The sequence below is a fragment of the Geotrypetes seraphini genome, chromosome 9, assembly GCF_902459505.1.
Source record: "Geotrypetes seraphini chromosome 9, aGeoSer1.1, whole genome shotgun sequence".
NCBI classification, from domain to species: Eukaryota; Metazoa; Chordata; class Amphibia; order Gymnophiona; family Dermophiidae; genus Geotrypetes; species Geotrypetes seraphini.
Window position 1 is genome coordinate 35,473,902 of NC_047092.1, and position 23,005 is coordinate 35,496,906.

At 37.9% G+C, this 23,005-nt stretch overlaps 1 protein-coding gene and 1 long non-coding RNA gene across 2 annotated transcripts in view; one reads left to right on the forward strand and one right to left on the reverse strand.

Moving 5' to 3' along the window:
- Nucleotides 1–23,005, reverse strand: part of LOC117366894 (mucin-19-like) — a 441,720-nt gene that overhangs the window by 369,903 nt on the left and 48,812 nt on the right. Inside the window, exons 10-11 of the mRNA XM_033958871.1 lie at nt 20,444–20,458; nt 16,228–16,251 (exon numbers count right to left, since the gene is read on the reverse strand). Of these exons, the coding sequence (XP_033814762.1) occupies nt 16,228–16,251; nt 20,444–20,458 (39 nt within the window). The remainder of the gene's footprint in view (nt 1–16,227; nt 16,252–20,443; nt 20,459–23,005) is intronic.
- On the forward strand, nt 642–11,288 carry LOC117366555. Its single transcript, XR_004540610.1, has 3 exons — nt 642–836; nt 7,929–8,127; nt 11,100–11,288. It is a non-coding gene; the product is annotated as an uncharacterized LOC117366555 (long non-coding RNA).

A 23,005-nucleotide genomic window follows, 5' to 3' on the forward strand; every position in this document is an offset into this window, starting at 1 on the left:
CGAAAATTAGTCTCGTAAATGGATAGCAGGCCTAAATGCAGAAGTGTAACTTTTAACTCCAAATTTAAGATAAGTTTTTTTTTTACCTGAAAAGCTCCTAAATTCGGCTGACAATAGAGCATCAATTCAGAAGCTTGATTAGGGGGCATTTTGCTAAAGTGCAATAAGTAGTTAATGTGCAGTAAATTGCACAGTAATAGCAAGGGCACAGCCATGTTAAGGGGTTTTGTGATATATTACAGCAGTACAGTTAAGTGCTTTTCTTGATAGGGGACGTGGCATGGGTAGAGAATAGGTATGGAAGTCTAAGCCAGCTAAATAGGAGCCACCGAGAGCTCCTGCATTAATTACACCCAAGTACCATGCACTAATTTACACTTTAATACAGGATCAGAATAAGAAAATGCCTGTTCCGCCCCCAATGATTTCTGTGTAAAATTTGAAGCTACCGTAGCCTATATTCTTTCATTAAGCCATGGTAATTACTAATTTTACTATGGTTTAGTAAACGGGCCCTTTAGAAGCTTAAATTTAGGGCCTCTGCTTTTTTGAATATCAGGCTCTACACTTTCTTAGTTTTTACTTATGAATATATTTTCAAAACTAAAATTAAAAATATATGTTTTTATTATATAGGACTAGAAGTATAAGTTGTCTTCCTGTCTGGTGTCTAGAGGAACGAGGACCCCCATAAACACACTTCCCAATTGGGAATCTGCAGAGGATAACCCAACCCCTGGGCCAGGCAAGATCTACAAACAAGTTGACCCACCCCTAAATTAGAACATGCCCCAAAGCTGATGGCTGAAAGAAGGGCGTCTGAGGATCCCATTTTGGTACTTATTTTCTGTAAAGTTGAATTACTGAAATCCTAGTGATAAATATGATTTTATTATTGACCTTGACAAACGAATACTAAAACTTAAGATACGAGGAGCCGCTGAAAAGTTCTCAGCCCAATAAACAAAGTTGGGGCAGTCTCCATCGACGGCTATACACTTACCTTCTGTTTTATTAAGGTGCGCTATGCGTTTTAGTGCATGTTAAATATGCTCGTGCGCTAACTGCTGTGTCCATAGACTAACATGCACGCATTAGCGTGTGGTTAGCGCGCGCTACTTAGCGAACCGTAAAACGCTTAGCACACATTTATAAAAGGAACCCTTAGTCCAGCGATTTTCTGGATTTTTCGTTACATATTTTTCTGATGGAACAAAATAAAATGGAAAATCACTGGCCTAAGTGTATAGCCTTCGATGGAGACTGCCCCAAGTTTGTGGGGTGGGCTGGGCTGAGATCTTTTCAGCAGCCCCTCGTACTCTATCTGGTTTATCAATGGTACCAGCAACAAGAAAAGAGTAGAAGTTGTAAAATATTTGTCTCAGAAACACCATTTTATTTCAGTATGTTTTCCTGTTCTGATAATCTGATTTTCCTGTAGAAGGAATGTTGTAGTCTTTTTTGCTCTCAGGAAAGGGGAAAAGTCTTTACTTATAAATACTGTACCTGATGTACTGTTCTTTTTTCCTTCTGTTGATATAAAGCACAAACATTGTTAGCACAGTGGAAGAAAGCTCTTGTCTGGCTGATAGGAAGATAACATGATCTTCTGATCAGTAAAACATTCATGTGTTAAGCATCAGAGCCTGCAGTAGTGGACAGTGTTGTGAGTTAATGTACTGTGTTGAAAGGCCTAGATTCACTAACGTGAACTGCTACGCTTGTGCAAAATGATGTGTTAGTAGGAATTATTTATCCACATGTCCCATTTTATGCAATAGGACCTATTTACTATCTGTGTTAATGGCATTAGTGTGCACTAAGCCAGAAGTACATTTTAGTAGATCTAGCACCAAATGTGACGATATTTTATGAAATGGTAAAGGCAATTATTTTACTATCCCTGATGTCAGGAAACAGGAAAATCACAAATATTTTTTTAATTTGTCTAGATATTTATCTAGATAAAATCACTGGATGTAGGCAGGATCCAGATCATTTCTGGTGGCCATCTTGTACCTAGATATTCAGTGGAGCTTAATGCTGAAAAAAACAGATATAAATCCGTGGACAGGATTTGAAGTTGGCACTGACTGTAGTGTTTAAAGATTGGGAAGATTATTTTTAGTATTTTAATCTTGTTTTTCATTTTAACTACTATGGGAAACTTCACAGTTCTGTGGGCATTTAATTTCAGTTTTCTTTAAAATCTATTGTGTTAACAGGTTCTATGATTCTGTCGTATACACAGAAGTCCCTTCACTAAAGAGCATTAAGCCCTTAATGCACAGTTGGTGCACAGAAACAGGCTACCATGCAAACATATTAAAGCATTTTGCAGTATTCTCCTGTTTCTATCTATTAAAGCATGAGTTATTTCATTTTTAAGACATTTTCTCTGAGGGGGCGTGGCATGGATGGAGCATTAACCATGATTAGCATGTGCTTACTGGCGAATACAGAGTTAAAGGAAGAGCACATAGCACACACGTTAACTTGATTAGCGCATTCTAAAACGATTAGCACATCTTAGTAAAAGGACCCCTTAGGACTAGATTCACAAGGGTCACAGGTCGGATCCGGTCCATGCGGTATCCAATCCATGTCCGTGGGTCTGATTTACAAATCGCCCTCATGCTTCACTAAAGAGCATGCCCTTGGTTTTAACCCGCTTTAAACCTGCGTGTTAAAACCACGGTCTCATAGTGCGGGAGAAAGGCAGCGAGTTGGGGCAGGTAGGAGAGATTCAGGGCAGGCAGGTGAGAAGAGGAGATTCGCGGCCAGCAGGAGAGATTCGCGGCCGGCAGGAGAGGTGGGGGCTGAAAACAGGAATTCGGGGCAGAGAGTAAGGTGGCAGAAGGCAGGGCAGTCGTAAAACAGCTGATCGATTGGTCCTCAACAGTCGCTTGTTTCTGATCGGCCAGTCCAGTCGGTGTTGCAGGGTTTTGGTTTGTGAATCGCTGCATGCCATCATTTGAATGCCGTTCCCCCTCATTTGCATGCGTGGATCGGAGGATGATTGAGACACAGGTTAGTGAATCAGGTCAGAAGTAAATTGGATCGCAAAGGGCTCGCAAACCGATCGGTACACAATCAGTTTGCTTAGTGTATCTAACCCTTAGTCTCTTGCTGTCACCATTATGTGAAGGCTGAGATTCCCAATTTGAAGTGCCCCTAGCACCAGTCAGCCCAGAGAAAAGACAAAGCTAGGGAAATTAATCTTTGTCTTCCATAGTATCTCTGAACCATGCTTACTGTTCTCTTCCTAAATAACAGACTTAGCAAAATATATGATTTTCTTATTCAACCAGCAATCATAAAGCCAAACTGTTCTAACACTCATAAAATGCCATGTTTTCTTTCACTGCCACTTCACCAACCAGTTCGTAAATAAGAAACAGTAGATAATTAACCCGCTACAATGCCAGACCATATTCAATAACTGCTAAATTTACTACATCTTTTCTGTCATTCCATGTGTATAGCAAAAGACTTTGAATAATATCAACTAAACCAGATCCTACAGGTGGAGTGTTGACACAAAATAAGCACAGACATCTTGCCAAGAGTTTTAAGATATTTCCAAGTATTAATCTTGATGATAGTATTAACTGACTGCTAAAGCCATCTATTAAATATATGAGGTTGGTTTAAAATGTTTTGTAAAAAAAACCAAGTTACTTTTTCACTCCGTCAGAAATTATAAAGACTATGGGACACTCGATGAAGTTACAGGGAAAAACTTTTAAAACTAATAGGAGGAAATTTTTTCTTCACTCTGAGAATTTTTAAGCTCTGGAACGTGTTGCTAGAGGATGTGGTAAGAGCATAGAGCGTAGCTGGTTTAAAGAAAGATTTGGACAAGTTCCTGGAGGAAAAGTCTATAGTCTGTTGTTGAGAAAGACATGGGGGAAGTTACTGCTTGCCCTGGATTGGTAGCATGGAATATTTCAACTTGGTTTTGGCCAAGTACTAGTGGCTTGGATTGGCCATCGTTACATCAGGCCTTGATGGACCATTGGTCTGACCCAGTAAGGCTATTCTTATGTTTTTAATGTAGTCTCCATTGAAGGCTATACATGCGAGTCCAGCATATATCCAGTTTTTTCGTACTTTATGAAAAATAACTGTTTCTGAGTCTTGCCGCGTCTGGGTAGGTTGAACTGATGTTTCTTCCATCATGCTGTGGCTTTCTTCATGGTGTGCTGTGAGGTCTGCAGTTTGTCTTTATATATAGTGGGTTCACTGACCTGATTGAGAACAGAGAGGTCTGTTGGTCATGAATTTGAATTTTGGTGGGAAAGTTCATCAAATTCATCAGACCTCCCTATTCTCAATAAGTTCAGTGAAATCACTATATATAAAGACAAGCTGCAGACCTCACAACATACCCTGAGATCAGTGGTATTTACTGATAGCCCTAGAACAGGGGTCTCAAAGTCACTCCTTGAGGGCCGCAATCCAGTCGGGTTTTCAGGATTTCCCCAATGAATATGCATGAAATCTATGTGCATCCACCGCATTCATTGCATATTCATTGGGGAAATCCTGAAAACCCGATTGGATTGCAATCCAGTTGGGTTTTCAGGATTTTCCCAAGGAATATGCATGAGATCTACGTGCATGCACTGCTTTCAATGCGTATTCATTGGGGAAATCCAAAAAACCCAATTGGATTGTGGTCCTCAAGGAGGGACGTTGAGATCCCTGCCCTAGAAGGACACAAATGGGTGGAATTTTAAGGCCATCCCTAATGAAAATGCAAGAAATAGATTTAGATTCTCATGTGTACACTTATTTGGGATATTCTGAACACTTGATCTGTTCATGACTGAGGGTCTCACAAGGCAAGGCTGGGAACCATGTCCTAGACCAGGGATAGGCAATTCCTGTCCTCCAGAGCCGGTGCCAGGTCAGGTTTTCAGGATATCCACAATAAATATGCATGAGATAAATTTGCATCTCAAGGAGGCAGTGCGGGAACATCTATCTCATACATATTCATTGTGGATATCCTGAAAACTGACTTGGCTCCGGCTCACGAGGACCGGAATTGCCTACCCCTGCCCTAGACACATGGCAGAGGATGAAATGCTAGGCTTACAATTAAGTTGGTATCTTCTGTGGGGATTATGAAGGATATGCCTGTTTTCAACTCATTAAAATCCAGATTTAAACCCCACCCCTCATTATACAAAATCATAAGGCAGTTTTTATCACCAGCGGCAGCGGCAACCTCTCCAATGCTCATAGAATTCTTATTAGTGCTGGAGCTGTTACCGCCACGGGTAGCACTAAAAACTGCGCTACAGTTTTGTAAAATGGGGGGGGGGGGGGTTAGTGAGGATTTTCTGTCAGTTTCTATCTATGGTGTCCTGGGAGAGGGTGGAAGATTATTCATTTGTGCCCTAAACATTCACAGTTATTTAGGATGCCTAAGATCTTTCTTTCAGTCTATTTTTTTCCAAACATTTTTAGGTTCATATTTTGACCATTCTCTTGCTTATGATGGTTTCCACCTATCTTTACTGAGTGTAAAATCTCTAAAAGAAGATTAAGAATAGCTCTAGAGAGAAATGCTAAACAAATTAATACCTAAGATTAAGATAGAATATATAAGAACTCTGTGTTGTAACTTTCATTTTATTTAAATGTATTTTCCTCAACTGATAATTGGCTTTTTTCAGTAGAAGGAATGTTTCAATCCTATTTTCTGTATGGAATGGGAAAAAATCCTTAGATATAGATACTGTACCTGTATTTCTGTTTCCATCCTTATCTGTTGATATAAAACAAAAACACTTAAAATTCCTGGTGAAAATTTATTAAGCCCTCATCTCCTTCTAAGCTTTCATGGTGCATTTTATATTAGCAATTGCTGTTTTAAATCTATATTCTCTTCTGACTTAGTATGTTTTATAATTGTTCCACAGCATGTATATCTAATACTGTTTCATATTAGTCCATTACCTACATTTCGATTCACCATTTCCAAGTTTACTTCATTATACTTATATTCAAAATTGTAAGTTTTATGTTAAATTGTATCCGCTGTATACCACCTTGGATGAATCTCTTCATAATTGCAGTTAATAAATCCCAATGCAACCCCAAGACACTGAAGAGACTATGAAGAAGCAGAACAGCGGGGGCAAACTCTTTAATCCTTAAATGTATGTAGTTGAATAAAAATAATTATTGACCCGTTGTGCCATAGTTCTGTGTCTATTTCTCTTGACATCATCATCATCATCATCACGGGACTTTGATGATGACATCAACAGTGGCATCCATGATGCTATGATGTGCTTATTTTCTCGCACAATAGGAGAAGGAAGATGCAGCTGTGGGCTTGCAGAGGTCTGGCTGAAGGGATAGATGAGGACAGGAATGTAATATGGCAAGGAAGATTACTAGCTGGGGAGCAAAAAGAAGTCAGCATTCTTTTTTATATTATACTCCTAGGCTATACAATACAATGGCTACAATTTTGCAGGATATAACAAATATCCTTTCATGTTCTTCCATGCTATCTATTATATTCTTGTATGCTGTGTATTGTGGTATTGTTTGTGTTGTACTGACATTTATCGTATTTCTATTATATGTCTGTTCTACAATGCTGTTAAAATCTGCATATTTCTGATAGTGTTTCATATTAATCCTGTTATTAGGTTTCAAATTATTATTTCCAAGTTTACCTCATTGATTGTATTTATGCTTATATTTAGTCATTTTACTATTTTTATGCCGTTAACAAAAGTGTAACCTACTTGCTGTACACTGCCCTGGGTGAATCTCTTCATAAAATATAACCTAATATTCAAAGGGTTTATGAATTTTGAAAGTTATCCTCCTAAAATGGCCTTTTTTAATATTTATTAGGGCTGAGTACTTAGATATACAATTAAAATTTCACAAAACTCCTAGTTGGGTAGGAAATAAAGTTGGTACTTTACCACTGATTTTCATCATTAGACTTGAAAATTAGTCTCGTAAATTGATAGCAGGCTTAAATGTAGAAGTGTAACTTTTAACTCCAAATTTAAGATAACTTTTTTTTTTTTTTTTACCTGAAAAGCTCCTAAATTCGGCTGACAATAGAACATCAATTCAGAAGCTTGATTAAGGGCCCTTTTCCTAAAGTCCAATAAGTAGTTAATGTGCAGTAAATTGCACAGTAATAGCGAGGGCACTGCCATGTTAAGGGGTTTTGTGATATATTACAGCAGTGCAGTTAAGTGCTTTTCTTGATAGGGGACGTGGCATGGGTAGAGAATAGGTATGGAAGTCTAAGCTAGCTAAATAGGAGTCACCGAGAGCTCCTGCATTAACTACACCCAAGTACCATTCACTAATTTACACTTTAATACAGGATCAGAATAAGAAAATGCCCCTAATGGTTTCTGTGAAAAATTTACAGCTACCGTAGCCTATATTCTTCCATTAAGCCATGGTAATTACAAAACTATGGTTTAGTAAACGGGCCCTTTAGGAGCTTAAATTTAGGGCCTCTGCTTTTTTGAATATCAGGCTCTACATTTTCTTAGTTTTTTTTTTGGGGGGGGGGTTGTTTTGTAAATCATTTTTATTGAAGTCAAACAGGAACAAAGGGCATACAAAAAAGTATAGAATATGAACATGAACACAAGCGGCATATAACAGTACACAACACTGCAAGACATTATAATACAATGCAAGCAGCCGCATCAGCAAAGATCACCGTAATGTTTGTTTCTTGCCTATTGTACTAGCTTATCTGAGTTCTGGAGGGAGCTGTGGACTACTCCTTCGACTGGTTCTGGTTTTCTTGTGTCATTTTTGTTGTCTTTCTGTTTTTTGTATCCACAGCACAGCATGTATCTTAGTTTTTACTTATGAATATATTTTCAAAACTAAAATTAAAAATATATGTTTTTATTATATAGGCCTAGAAGTATAAGTTGTCTTACTGACTGGTGTCTTGAGGAACGGGGACCCCATAAACACACTTCCCGATTGGGAATCTGCAGAGGATAACCCAACCCCTGGGGCAGGAAAGATCTACAAACAAGTTGACCCACCCCTAAATTAGAACATGCCCCAAAGCTGATGGCTGAAAGAAGGGCGTCTGAGGATCCCATTTTGGTACATATTTTCTGTGTAGTTTAATTACTGAAATCCTAGTGATCAATATGATTTTCAAGTTTCAAGTTTATTAACTTTTTAATATACCGACCATCACCAAGTATCTGGCCGGTTCACAATAAAATTTATACAGAGGAAAAAAGAAGAAGAAAAAATTTAAAATATAAAATGTAGTGGGTGAACATTAAAGACATAACTTGACTAACATGAAAGTGAGGATATGAGTGAAAGGGGGGGGAAAAGTTACATATTTTGGAGAAGAGAGGGAAATAGTGGGGATGGGGAAAAACATATTGGGTAGGATCGCTTTTATTAAAGCGGTTGGTTAAATAAGTTGGAACTAATCAGATGAAGAAGAGAAAAGATAAGGAAAAGGGTGAAATAGAGAGGAAAAAGGTAGGAAGAGATCGAAAGGTTAGGGGAAGAAAAAGAAAGAATTTAGAAGAAAAAAAAGAGAAAAAAAAAAAAAAAGGAAGAAGAAAAAGGTGGAACTAAGAACAGACAAAAGCATCTCGAAATAAAAATGTCTTCAAATTGGTCTTGAAATTGTCTAGATATTTTTCTTCTCTAAGTTGTTGTGGTAAAGCGTTCCATAGCGTTGGGGCGACAACTGTAAAGTTTGTTTTCCGGGTATAATAGAATTCTTTGATTGAAGGAATTTGTAAAAGTTTTTGGTCTGTTGACCTCAGAGTATGTAGAGAATAATGGGGGATGTGTTTCTTATAAAGATATAAAGGCTGGTGTGAGAGGTTTATTTTAAAAGTAAGCAGAATGATTTTATAGGTTATGCGATGTGTAATAGGCAACCAGTGTGCCTCTTTCAGTAGTGGGGTGACGTGATCATATTTGCCTATTATTGACCTTGACAAACGAATACTAAAACTTAAGATACGAGGAGCCGCTGAAAAGTTCTCAGCCCAATAAACAAAGTTGGGGCAGTCTCCATCGACGGCTATACACTTACCTTCTGTTTTATTAAGGTGCGCTATGCGTTTTAGTGCATGTTAAATATGCGCATGTGCTAACCGCTAATGTGTCCATAGACTAGCATGCACGCGTTAGCATGTGGTTAGCGAGCGCTAATATTTAGCGAACGCTAAAATGCTTAACACACCTTTGTAAAAGGAGCCCTTAGTCCAGCGATTTTCTACTTTTTTCATTACATATTTTTCTGATGGAACAAAATAAAATGGAAAATCACTGGCCTAAGTGTATAGCCTTCGATGGAGACTGCCCCAAGTTTGTGGGCTGGGCTGAGAACTTTTCAGTGGCCCCTCGTACTCTATCTGATTTATCAATGGTACCAGCAACAAGAAAAGAGTAGAAGTTGTAAAATATTTGTCTCAGAAACACCATTTTATTTCACTATGTGTTCCTGTTCTGATAATCTGACTTTCCTGTAGAAGGAATGTTGTAGCCTTTCTGCTCTCAGGAAAGGGGAAAAGTCTTTACTTATAAATACTGTACCTCGTGAACTGCTTCTATCTTCTTCTGTTGATATAAAGCAAAAACATTGTTAGCACAGTGGAAGAAAGCTCTTGTGTGGTTGATAGGAAGATTACATGAGCTTCTGATGAGTAAACTATTCATATGTTAAGCATCAGAGCCTACAGTAATATACAGTGTTGTGAGTTAGTTAATGTACTGTGTTGAAAGGCCTAGATTCACTAACGTGCACTGCTAAGCTTGTGCAAAATGATGTGTTAGTAGGAATTATTTACCCACATGTCCCATTTTATGCAATAGGACCTATTTATTATCTGTGTTAATGGCATTAGTGTGCACTAAGCCAGAAGTACATTTTAGTAGATCTAGCACCAAATGTGACGATATTTTATGAAATGGTAAAGGCAAAGATATTTATCTGTATGTAGGCAGGATCGAGATCATTTCTGGTGGCCATCTTGTACCTAGATATTCAGTGCAGCTTAATGCTGAAAAAACAGATATAAATCCGTGGCCAGGATTTGAAGTTAGAAACATAGAGTATGATGGCAGAAAAGGGCCGTCGACCCAACAAGTCTGCCCACTCAAAGAACCCTCCCTCAACAAGAACCCTCTTTTTAAGCATTTCCCCGGAGAAAACCTACATGTTTATCCCATCGTCCCTTGAAGTCGAGTACGTTACTGGCCTCAACTACCTGAAATGGAAGACCATTCCATCGATCAACCACTCTTTCAATGAAAAAGTATTTCCTGATGACACCATGAAATCTCCCACCCTTGAGTTTGAGTGGATGCCCTCTGGTTGCCGTGGGACACTTAAGGAAGAAGATATCTTGACTGACTGCAGAGTTTTAATATTTATTAGGGCTGAATGCTTAGATATGCGCTTAAAATTTCACAAAACTCCTAGTAGGGCAGGAAATAAAGTTAGTACTTTACCACTGATTTTCATCATTGGACTCAAAAATTAGCCTTGTAAATTTAAGATGACTTTTTTTTTTAGCTGAAAAGCTCCTAAATTTGGCTGATAATAGAGCATCAATTTAGAAGCTTCATTAGGGGCCCTTTTGATAAAGTGCAGTAAATTGCACAGTAATAGCAAGGGCACAGCCATGTTAAGGGGTTTTGTGATATATTACAGCAGTACAGTTAAGTGCTTTTCTTGATAGGGGACGTGGCATGGATAGAGAATAGGTATGGAAGTCTAAGCTAGCCAAATAGGAGCCACCGAGAGCTCCTGCATTAACTACACCCAAGTACCATGCACTAATTTACACTTTAATACAGGATCAGAATAAGAAAATGCCCCTAATGGTTTCTGTGTAAAATTTGCAGCTACCGTAGCCTACATTCTTTCATTAAGCCATGGTAATTACAAATTTTACTATGGTTTACTATACGAGCCCTTTAGATGCTTAAATTTAGGGCCTCTGCTTTTTTGAATATCAGGCTCTACATTTTCTTAGTTTTTACTTATGAATATATTTTCAAAACTAAAATTAAAATTATATGTTTTTATTATATAGGCTGAGAAGTATAAGTTGTCTTCCTGACTGGTGTCTAGAGGAACGAGGACCCCCATTAACACACTTCCCGATTGGGAATCTGCAGAGGATAACCCAACCCCTGGGCCAGGCAAGATCTACAAAGAAGTTGACCCACCCCTAAATTAGAACATGTCCCAAAGCTGATGGCTGAAAGAAGGGTGTCTGAGGATCCCATTTTGGTACTTATTTTCTGTAAACTTGAATTACTGAAATCCTAGTGATAAATATGATTTTATTATTCACCTTGACAAACGAATTCTAAAACTTAAGATATGAGGAGCCGCTGAAAATTTCTCAGCCCAATAAACAAAGTTGGGGCAGTCTCCATCAACGGCTACACCCTTACCCCATTTTTACTAAGGTGCACTATGCGTTTTAAATATGCGCGTGCGCTAACCGCTAATGTGTCCATAGACTAACATGCACGCGTTTGCGTGTGGTTAGCACGCGCTATTTAGCGAAGGGTAAAACGCTTAGCACACCTTTATAAAAGGAGCCCTTAGTCAAGCGATTTTCTACTTTTTTCGTTACATATTTTTCTGATGGAACAAAATAAAATGGAAAATCACTGGCCTAAGTGTATAGCCTTCGATGGAGACTTCCCCGAGTTTGTGGGCTGGGCTGAGAACTTTTCAGTGGCCCCTCGTACTCTATCTGATTTATCAATGGTACCAGCAACAAGAAAAGAGTAGAAGTTGTAAAATATTTGTCTCAGAAACACCATTTTATTTCAGTATGTTTTCCTGTTCTGATAATCTGACTTTCCTGTAGAAGGAATGTTGTAGTCTTTTTTGCTCTCAGGAAAGGGGAAAAGTCTTTACTCATAAATACTTTACCTGATGATTTTTTTCCTTTTTTATCTGTTGATATAAAACATAAACATTGTTAGCACAGTGGAAGAAAGCTCTTGTGTGACTGATTGGAAGATAACATGAGCTTCTGAAGAGTAAACTATTAATATGTTAAGCATCAGAGCCTGCAGTAGTGGACAGTGTTGTGAGTTAGTTAATGTACTGTGTTGAAAGGCCTAGATTCACTAACGTGCACTGCTAAGCTTGTGCAAAATGATGAGTCAGTAGGAATTATTTACCCACATGTCCCATTTTATGCAATAGGACCTATTTACTATCTGTGTTAATGGCATTAGTGTGCACTAAGCCACTAATTAATTTTAAGGAAATTTTAAGGAAAATTGTAATTTTATCAATTATGTTTCTTGATGTATTATCGCTGTGTTTTCACAGTTTCTCTTGTTGTGAACCACACTGAACTGCAAGGTATTGCGGTATAAAAAATAAAGTAATTATTATTATTGTTATAATCCATGACAAGAAGGACAAGGCATTTTGAAAGCAGCATTGCGATCATTATTATGGAAAACTACAATATTTATTACTTTTTCTTTTCATTTTTTTAGTGAGCAGTTACTGAACAGAAAAATACATTTGCCATTAAAGATGATGAAACTAACATAAACATTGAACAGAAACTTGTAACGAAGACTATTGGCATTACTTGTAACAATGCAAACCCCCTTCCCTTTATACAAACCCACAAAAGCAATTTTTAGTGCAGGCTGGCACTAAAGCCAGAAGTACATTTTAGTAGATCTAGCAACAAATGTGACGATATTTTATGAAATTGTAAAGGCAATTATTTTACAATCCATGCTGTCAGGAAATATTGTCTTAATTTGTCTAGACATTTATCTGGGTAAAAGCACTGGATATAGGCAGGATCCAGATCGCTTCTGGTGGTCATCTTGTACCTAGATATTCAGTGGGGCTTAATGCTGAAAAACTGGATATAAATTTAAATGCCGTGGCCAGGATTTGAAGTTGGCACTGACTAGTGTTTAAAGATTGGGAAGATTATTTTTAGTGTTTTAACCTCTTTTTTTTATTTTAACTACTATGGGAAACAGCACAGTTCTGTGGGCATTTAATCTCAGTTCCCTTTAAAATCTGTTGTGTTAAGAGGTTCTATGATTCTCTAATATACACAGAAGTCCCTTCATTAAAGAGCATTAAGCCTTTGATGCACAATTGGTGCACAGAAATAGGCTACCATGCAAACATATTAAAGCATTTTGCAGTATTCTCCTGTTTCTGTGTATTAAAGCATGAGTTATTTAATGTTTGTGTTGTACTGACATATATCATATTTCTATATGACTGTTCTACAATGCTATTAAAATCTGTATATTTCTGATACTGTTTCATATTAATCCTCTTATTAGGTTTCAAATTATTATTTTCAAGTTTACCTCATTGATTGTATTGATGCTTATATTAAGTCATTTTACTATTTTTATGCTGTTATCAAAATTGTAACCTTACCTGCTGTACATTGCCGTGGATGAATCGCTTCATAAAATATAACTTTTTTTTCAGTGTATACTTTGGGCCTAACATTCAAAGGGTTTATGAATTTTGAAAGTTATGTTCCTAAATTGCCCTTTTTAATATTTATAATAAAAGTTTTATTTTTATATACCGCCATACCCAAGGGTCCTAGGCGGTTCACAACAGTGAAGTTTAATACATGCAATGCAAATGAATACATCAATTTAAAATACATCTGAAAGATTCGGTGAAGTTAGATGGATACAATATAGAGAAAATACAAACAATTTAAAATAGAATTAAAAGTATTGAATTAAAAGATAAGATACATTAAGATACCAGCCTGTTAAATAGTTGTGTCTTTATCTGTTTTCTAAAATCTAGATAAGAGGGAGCTTCTAACACGATTTTGGCAAGGCATGTATTCAGTTTGGCCGCCTGAAATGAAAGGTTCTCTCGAGGAACCTCTTGTAATAACAAGTTTTATAGAAGGATATGCAAACAGATGTATTCTTCGTGAGCTCTTATTAGTGTAATTCAGCGTAAAATGAGAAGTAAGATAGCCTGGTAACATGCCAAAAACTGGTTTATAGCAGATGCATGAAAACTTAAATAAGACTCTAGATTCCAACGGCAACCAATGGAGCTTTTGATAGAAGGGGGTAATGTGCTCCCATTTTTTCATACCAAAAATGAGGCAAACAGCAGTATTCTGAACCAATCGCAATTGTTTAAGAATTTTCTTAAAAGCACTCAAATATATAATGTTACAGTAGTCAAGAATACTTAAAATAGAAGATTGAACTAACAAGTGAAAAGAGGCTTCATCAAAGTACTTCTTGATGGTGCGAAGCTTTCAAAGCACCGAGATACTTTTTTTGAATATTAAATCAGAATGTTTTTCCAATGTAAGATGTTTGAACAAAGTTATTCCCAATATTTTTAAGAAGTGTTCGATATTATAATCCAACCCATTCGCGTGTATCATTGTTTCTTTAATTTTATCGTTGGGAGTTGCTAAGAAAAATTTAGCTTTTTCTGAATTTAATTTCAGTTTGAAAGCAGCCATCCAAAGTTCAATCTGATTTAAAATAATTGATAGTAGGCTGAGTGCTTAGATATACACTTAAAATTTCACAAAACTTCTAGTAGGGGAGGAAATAAAGTTGGTACTTTACCACTGATTTTCATCATTAGACTAAAAAATTAGCCTCGTAAATGGATGACAGGCATAAATGCAGAAGTGTAACTTATAACTCAAAATTTAAGATGACTTTTTTTTTTAGCTGAAAAGCTCCTAAATTTGGCTGATAAGAGCATCAATTTAGAAGTTTCATTAGGGTCCCTTTTGCTAAAGTGCAATAAGTAGTTAATGTGCAGTAAATTGAACAGTAATAGCGAGGGCACTGCCATGTTAAGGGGTTTTGTGATATATTATAGCAGTACAGTTAAGTGCTTTTCTTGATAGGGGACGTGGCATGTGTAGAGAATAGTATGGAAGTCTAAGCAAGCTAAATACGAGACATCGAGAGCTCCTGCATTAATTACACCCAAGTACCATGCACTAATTTACACTTTAATACAGGTTCAGAATAAGAAAATGCCCCCAATGGTTTCTGTGAAAAATGTGCAGCTACCATAGACCAGTGATTCCCAACCCTGTCCTGGAGGAACACCAGGCCAATCGGGTTTTCAGGCTAGCCCTAATGAATATGCATGAGAGAGATTTGCATATGATAGAAGTGATAGGCATGCAAATTTGCTTCATGCATATTCATTAGGGCTAGCCTGAAAACCCAATTGGCCTGGTGTTCCTCCAGGACAGGGTTGGGAACCACTGCCATAGACTATATTCTTTCATTAAGCCATGAAATTTTACTATGGTTTAGTAAACGGGCCATTTAGGAGCTTAAATTTAGGGCCTCTGCTTTTTTGAATATCAGGCTCTACATTTTCTTAGTTTTTACTTATGAAGTATAAGTTGTCTTCCTGACTGGTGTCTTGAGGAACAGGGACACCCATAAACACACTTCCCGATTAGGAATCTGCAGAGGATAACCCAACCCCTGGGGCAGGCAAGATCTACAAACAAGTTGACCCACCCCTAAATTAGAACATGCCCCAATGCTGATGGCTGAAAGAAGGGTGTCTGAGGATCACATTTTGGTACTTATTTTCTGTGAAGTTGAATTACTGAAATCCTAGTGATCAATATAATTTTATTATTGACCTTAACAAACGAATATTAAACTTAAGATTCGAGGAACCACTGAAAAGTTCTCAGCCCAATACACAAAGTTGAGGCAGTCTCCATCAACGACAATACACTTATCCCCTGTTTTACTACGGTGCACTATGGGTTTTAGTGCGTGTTAAATATGCGCGTGTGCTAACCGCTAATATGTCCATAAAAGGAGCCCTTAGTCCAGCGATTTTCTGGATTTTTCGTTACATATTTTTCTGATGGAACAAAATAAAATGGAAAATCACTGGCCTAAGTGTATAGCCTTCGATGGAGACTGCCCCAAGTTTGTGGGGTGGGCTGGGCTGAGATCTTTTCAGCAGCCCCTCGTACTCTATCTGGTTTATCAATGGTACCAGCAACAAGAAAAGAGTAGAAGTTGTAAAATATTTGTCTCAGAAACACCATTTTATTTCAGTATGTTTTCCTGTTCTGATAAACTGATTTTCCTGTAGAAGGAATGTTGTAGTCATTTTTGCTCTCAGGAAAGGGGAAAAGTCTTTACTTATAAATACTGTACCTGATGTACTGTTCTTTTTTCCATCTGTTGATATAAAGCACAAACATTGTTATCACAGTGGAAGAAAGCTCTTGTCTGGCTGATAGAAAGATAACTTGACCTTCTGATCAGTAAAACATTCATGTGTTAAGCATCAGAGCCTGCAGTAGTGGACAGTGTTGTGAGTTAATGTACTGTGTTGAAAGGCCTAGATTCACTAACGTGCACTGCTACGCTTGTGCAAAATGATGTGTTAGTAGGAATTATTTATCCACATGTCCCATTTTATGCAATAGGACCTATTTACTATCTGTGTTAATGGTATTAGTGTGCACTAAGCCAGAAGTACATTTTAGTAGATCTAGCACCAAATGTGACGATATTTTATGAAATGGTAAAGGCAATTATTTTACAATCCCTGATGTCAGGAAACAGGAAAAAGAAAAATATTGTCTTAATTTGTCTAGCTATTTATCTAGATAAAAGCACTGGATGTAGGCAGGAACCAGATCATTTCTGATGGCCATCTTGTACCTAGATATTCAGTGCAGCTTAATGCTGAAAAAACAGATATAAATCCGTGGACAGGATTTGAAGTTGGAACTGACTGTAGTGTTTAAAGATTTTGGAAGATTATTTTTAGTATTTTAATCTTGTTTTTCATTTTAACTACTATGGGAAACTGCACAGTTCTGTGGGCATTTAATTTCAGTTTTCTTTAAAATCTATTGTGTTAACAGGTTCTATGATTCTCTCGTATACACAGAAGTCCCTTCACTAAAGAGCATTAAGCCCTTAATGCACAGTTGGTGCACAGAAACAGGCTACCATGCAAACATATTAAAGCGTTTTGCAGTATTCTCCTGTTTCTATCTATTAAAGCATGAGTTATTTCATTTTTAAGACATTTTCTCTGAGGGGGCGTGGCATGGATGGAGCATTAACCATGATTAGCATGTGCTTACTGGCGAATACAGAGTTAAGGGAAGAGCACATAGCACATACCTTAACTTGATTAGCGCATTCTAAAACGATTAGCACATCTTAGTAAAAGGACCCCTTAGGACTAGATTCACACAGGTCACAGGTCGGATCCGGTCCATGCGGTATCCAATCCATGTCCGTGGGTCTGATTTACAAATCGCCCTCATGCTTCACTAAAGAGCATGCCCATGGTTTTAACCCGTTTTAAACCTGCGTGTTAAAACCACGGTCTCATAGTGCGGGAGAAAGGCAGCGAGTTGGGGCAGGTAGGAGAGATTCAGGGCAGGCAGGTGAGAAGAGGAGATTCGCGGCCGGCAGGAGAGATTCACGGTCGGCAAGAGAGGTGGGGGCTGAAAACAGGAATTCGGGGCAGAGAGTAAGGTGGCAGAAGGCAGGGCAGTCGTAAAACAGCTGATCGATTGGTCCTCAACAGTCGCTTGTTTCTGATCGGCCAGTCCAGTCGGTGTTGCAGGGTTTTGGTTTGTGAATCGCTGCCTGCCATCATTTAAATGCCGTTCCCCCTCATTAGCATGCGTGGATCGGAGGATGATCGGGACACAGGTTAGTGAATCAGGTCAGAGGTAAATCGGATCGCAAAGGGCTCGCAAACCGATCGATACACGATCAGTTTGCTTAGTGAATCTAACCCTTAGTCCCTTGCTGTCACCATTATGTGAAGGCTGAGATTCCCAATGACTTTGCCTCTGAAGTGCCCCTAGCACCAGTCAGCCCAGAGAAAAGACAAAGCTAGGGAAATTAATCTTTGTCTTCCATAGTATCTCTGAACCATGCTTACTGTTCTTTTCCTAAATAACAGGCTTAGCAAAATATACGATTTTCTTATTGAACCAGCAACCATAAAGCCAAACTGCTATAACACTCATAAAATACCAAGTGTTTTCTTCACTACAACTACACCAACCAGTTCGTAAATAAGAAACAGTAGATAATTAACCCGCTACAATGCCAGACCATATTCAATAACTGCTAAATTTACTACATCTTTTCTGTCATTCCATGTGTATAGCAAAAGACTTTGAATAATATCAACTAAATTAGATCCTACAGGTGGAGTGTTGACACAAAATAAGCACAGACATCTTGCCAAGAGTTTTAAGATATTTCCAAGTATTAATCTTGATGATAGTATTAACTGACTGCTAAAGCCATCCATTAAATATATGAGGTTGGTTTAAAATGTTTGGTAAAAAAAAAGCAAGTTACTTTTTCACTTCGTCAAAAATTATAAAGACTAGGGGACACTCGATGAAGTTACAGGGAAAAACTTTTAAAACTAATAGGAGGAAATTTTTTCTTCATCCTGAGAATTTTTAAGCTCTGGAACGCGTTGCCAGAGGATGTGGTAAGAGCATAGAGCATAGCTGGTTTTAAGAAAGGTTTGGACAAGTTCCTGGAGGAAAAGTCTATAGTCTGTTATTGAGTAAGACATGGGAGAAGCTACTGCTTGCCCTGGATTGGTAGCATGGAATATTTCAACTCCTTGGGTTTTGGCCAGGTACTAGTGGCTTGGATTGGCCACCGTTAGAATAGGCTACTGGTCTTGATGGACCATTGGTCTGACCCAGTAAGGCTATTCTTATGTTCTTAATGTAGTCTCCATTGAAGGCTATACATGCGAGTCCAGCATATATCCAGTTTTTTCGTACTTTATGAAAAATAGCTGTTTCTGAGTCTTGCCGCGTCTGGGTAGGTTGAACTGATGTTTCTTCCATCAGGCTGTGGCTTTCTTCATGGTATGCTGTGAGGTCTGCATTTTGTCTTTATATATAGTGGGTTCACTGACCTGATTGAGAACAGAGAGGTCTGTTGGTCATGAATTTGAATTTGGGTGGAAAAGTTCTTCAAATTCATCAGACCTCCCTATTCTCAATAAGATCAGTGAACTCACTATATTTAAAGACAAGCTGCTGACCTCAAAACATACCCTTAAGAAAGCCACAGCATGATGGCGGAAAAGTCGGTTCTACCTATCCAGACACGGCGAGATCAGGAAAACAGCAACAATCATGATGCCAGCTGCGGAAGCCCAAAGAACGAATGTTGGCACTGTAATCCAATTAACATCGGTAGTTGGTTGCCAGACTCTATTTAAGAAGAAATCATTTCCCAAAGTATTAGTGGAAGAGGATGATTTATGCAGAAATTCCTTCTAGAGACATATACATCAAGTACCCCCTCCCCCACCCCAGGTAAAGTCTCCAGAGTTTCTTTCAGCTGATTAAATTTCTTTTGTATTTTCCTTCTTTCTTCTCCCTAGATCAGTGGTATTTACTGATAGCCCTAGAACAGGGGTCTCAAAGTCCCTCCTTGAGGGCCGCAATCCAGTCGAGTTTTCAGGATTTCCCCAATGAATATGCATGAGATCTATGTGCATGCACTGCATTCATTGCATATTCATTGGGGAAATCCAAAAAACCCAATTGGATTGCGGTCCTCAAGGAGGGACGTTGAGATCCCTGCCCTAGAAGGACACAAATGGGTGGAATTTTAAGGCCATCCCTAATGAAAATGCATGAATTAGATTTATATTCTCATGTGTACACTTATTTGGGATATTCTGAACACTTGATCTGTTCATGACTGAGGGTCTCACAAGGCAAGGCTGGGAACCATGCCCTTGACCAGAGGTAGACAATTTCGGTCCTCCAAAGCCAGTGCCAGGTCAGGTTTTCAGGATATTCACAATAAATATGCATGAGATAATTTTGCATCTAAAGGAGGCAGTGTGTGCAAATCTATCTCATACATATTCATTGTGGATATCCTGAAAACTGACCTGGCTCCGGCTCTCGATGACCAGAATTGCCTACCCCTGCCCTAGATACATGGCAGAGGATGAAATGCTAGGCTGACAATAAAGTTTCTATCTTCTGTGGGGATTATGAAGGATATGCCTGTTATTTAGGATGCCTGAAATCTTTCTTTCAGTCTATTTTTTTCCCAAACATTTTTAGGGTCATGTTTTGACCATTCTCTTGCTCATGATGGTTTCCACCTATCTTTACTGAGTGTAAAGTCTCTAAAAGAAGATTAAGAATAGCTCTAGAGAGAAATGCTAAACAAATTAATACTAAAGATTAAGATAGAATATATAAGAATCCTGTGTCATAACTTTCATTTTATTTAAATGTATTTTCCTCATCTGATAATTGGCTTTTTTCAATAGAAGGAATGTTTCAATCCTCTTTTCTGTATGGAAGGGGAAAAAAATCCTTACATATAGATACTGTACCTGGTTTTTGTTCACCTGTTGATATAAAACAAAAATACGTAAAATTCCTGGTGAAAATTCATTAAGCCCTCATCTCGCTCTTAGTTTTCATGGTGCTTCATTTTATATTAGCAATTGATGTTTTATAATTGTTCCACAGCATGTATATCTAATACTGTTTCATATTAGTCCTTTACCTACATTTCGATTCACCATTTCCAAGTTTACTTCATTATACTTATATTCAAAATTGAAAGTTTTATGTTAAACTTTATCTGCTGTATACCACCTTGGGTGAATCTCTTCAAAATGGCAGTTAATAAATCCCAAAGCAATTCCAAGACACTGAAGAGACTGTGAAGAAGCAGAACAGCAGGGGCAAACTATGGCCCACAGGCCACGATGAAGCCATGGAACTCTTTAATCCTTAAATGTATGTAGTTGAATAAAAATAATTAGTTCTGTGTCTATTTCTCTTGACATCATCATCATCATCACGGGACTTTGATGATGACATCAACAGTGGCATCCATGATGCTATGATGTGCTTATTTTCTCGCACAATAGGAGAAGGAAGATGCAGCTGTGGGCTTGCAGAGGTATGTCTGAAGGGATAGATGAGGACAGGAAGGTAATATGGCAAGGTAGAGTACTAGGGTCTAGCTGGGGAGCAAAAAGAAGTCAGTATTCTTTTTTATATTATACTCCAAGGCTATACAATACAATGGCTACAATTTTGAAGGATACCACAAATATCCTTCCATGCTGTCTATTATATTCTTGTATGCTGTGTATTGTGGTATTGTATTGTTTGTGTTGTACTGACATTTATCGTATTTCTATTATATGTCTGTTCTACAATGCTGTTAAAATCTGTATATTTCTGATAGTGTTTCATATTAATCCTGTTATTAGATTTCAAATTATTATTTCCAAGTTTACCTCATTGATTGTATTTATGCTTATATTTAGTCATTTTACTATTTTTATGCTGTTAACAAAATTGTAACCTTACCTGCTGTGCACTGCCCTGGGTGAATCTCTTCATAAAATATAACCTTTTTTTCAGTGTATACTTTGGGCCTAATATTCAAAGGGTTTATGAATTTTGAAAGTTATGCTCCTAAATTGGCCTTTTTAATATTTATTAGGGCTGAGTACTTAGATATACAATTAAAATTTCACAAAACTCCTAGTTGGGCAGGAAATAAAGTTGGTACTTTATCACTGATTTTCATCATTAGACTCGAAAATTAGTCTCGTAAATGGATAGCAGGCCTAAATGCAGAAGTGTAACTTTTAACTCCAAATTTAAGATAAGTTTTTTTTTTACCTGAAAAGCTCCTAAATTCGGCTGACAATAGAGCATCAATTCAGAAGCTTGATTAGGGGGCATTTTGCTAAAGTGCAATAAGTAGTTAATATGCAGTAAATTGCACAGTAATAGCAAGGGCACAGCCATGTTAAGGGGTTTTGTGATATATAACAGCAGTGCAGTTAAGTGCTTTTCTTGAAAGAGGACATGGCATGGGTAGAGAATAGGTATGGAAGTCTAAACTAGCTAAATAGGAGCCACCGAGAGCTCCTGCATTAACTACAGCCAAGTACCATGCACTAATTTGCAATTTAATACAGGACCAGAATAAGAAAATGCCTGTTCCGCCCCCAATGGTTTCTGTGTAAAATTTGAAGCTACCGTAGCCTATATTCTTTCATTAAGCCATGGTAATTACAAATTTTACTATGGTTTAGTAAACGGGCCCTTTAGAAGCTTAAATTTAGGGCCTCTGCTTTTTTGAATATCAGGCTCTACACTTTCTTAGTTTTTACTTATGAATATATTTTCAAAACTAAAATTAAAAATATATGTTTTTATTATATAGGACTAGAAGTATAAGTTGTCTTCCTGTCTGGTGTCTAGAGGAACGAGGACCCCCATAAACACACTTCCCAATTGGGAATCTGCAGAGGATAACCCAACCCCTGGGACAGGCAAGATCTACAAACAAGTTGACCCACCCCTAAATTAGAACATGCCCCAAAGCTGATGGCTGAAAGAAGGGCGTCTGAGGATCCCATTTTGGTACTTATTTTCTGTAAAGTTGAATTACTGAAATCCTAGTGATAAATATGATTTTATTATTGACCTTGACAAACGAATACTAAAACTTAAGATACGAGGAGCCGCTGAAAAGTTCTCAGCCCAATAAACAAAGTTGGGGCAGTCTCCATCGACGGCTATACACTTACCTTCTGTTTTATTAAGGTGCGCTATGCGTTTTAGTGCATGTTAAATATGCGCGTGCGCTAACCGCTGTGTCCATAGACTAACATGCACGCATTAGAGTGTGGTTAGCGCGCGCTACTTAGCGAACCGTAAAACGCTTAGCACACATTTATAAAAGGAACCCTTAGTCCAGCGATTTTCTGGATTTTTCGTTACATATTTTTCTGATGGAACAAAATAAAATGGAAAATCACTGGCCTAAGTGTATAGCCTTCGATGGAGACTGCCCCAAGTTTGTGGGGTGGGCTGGGCTGAGATCTTTTCAGCAGCCCCTCGTACTCTATCTGGTTTATCAA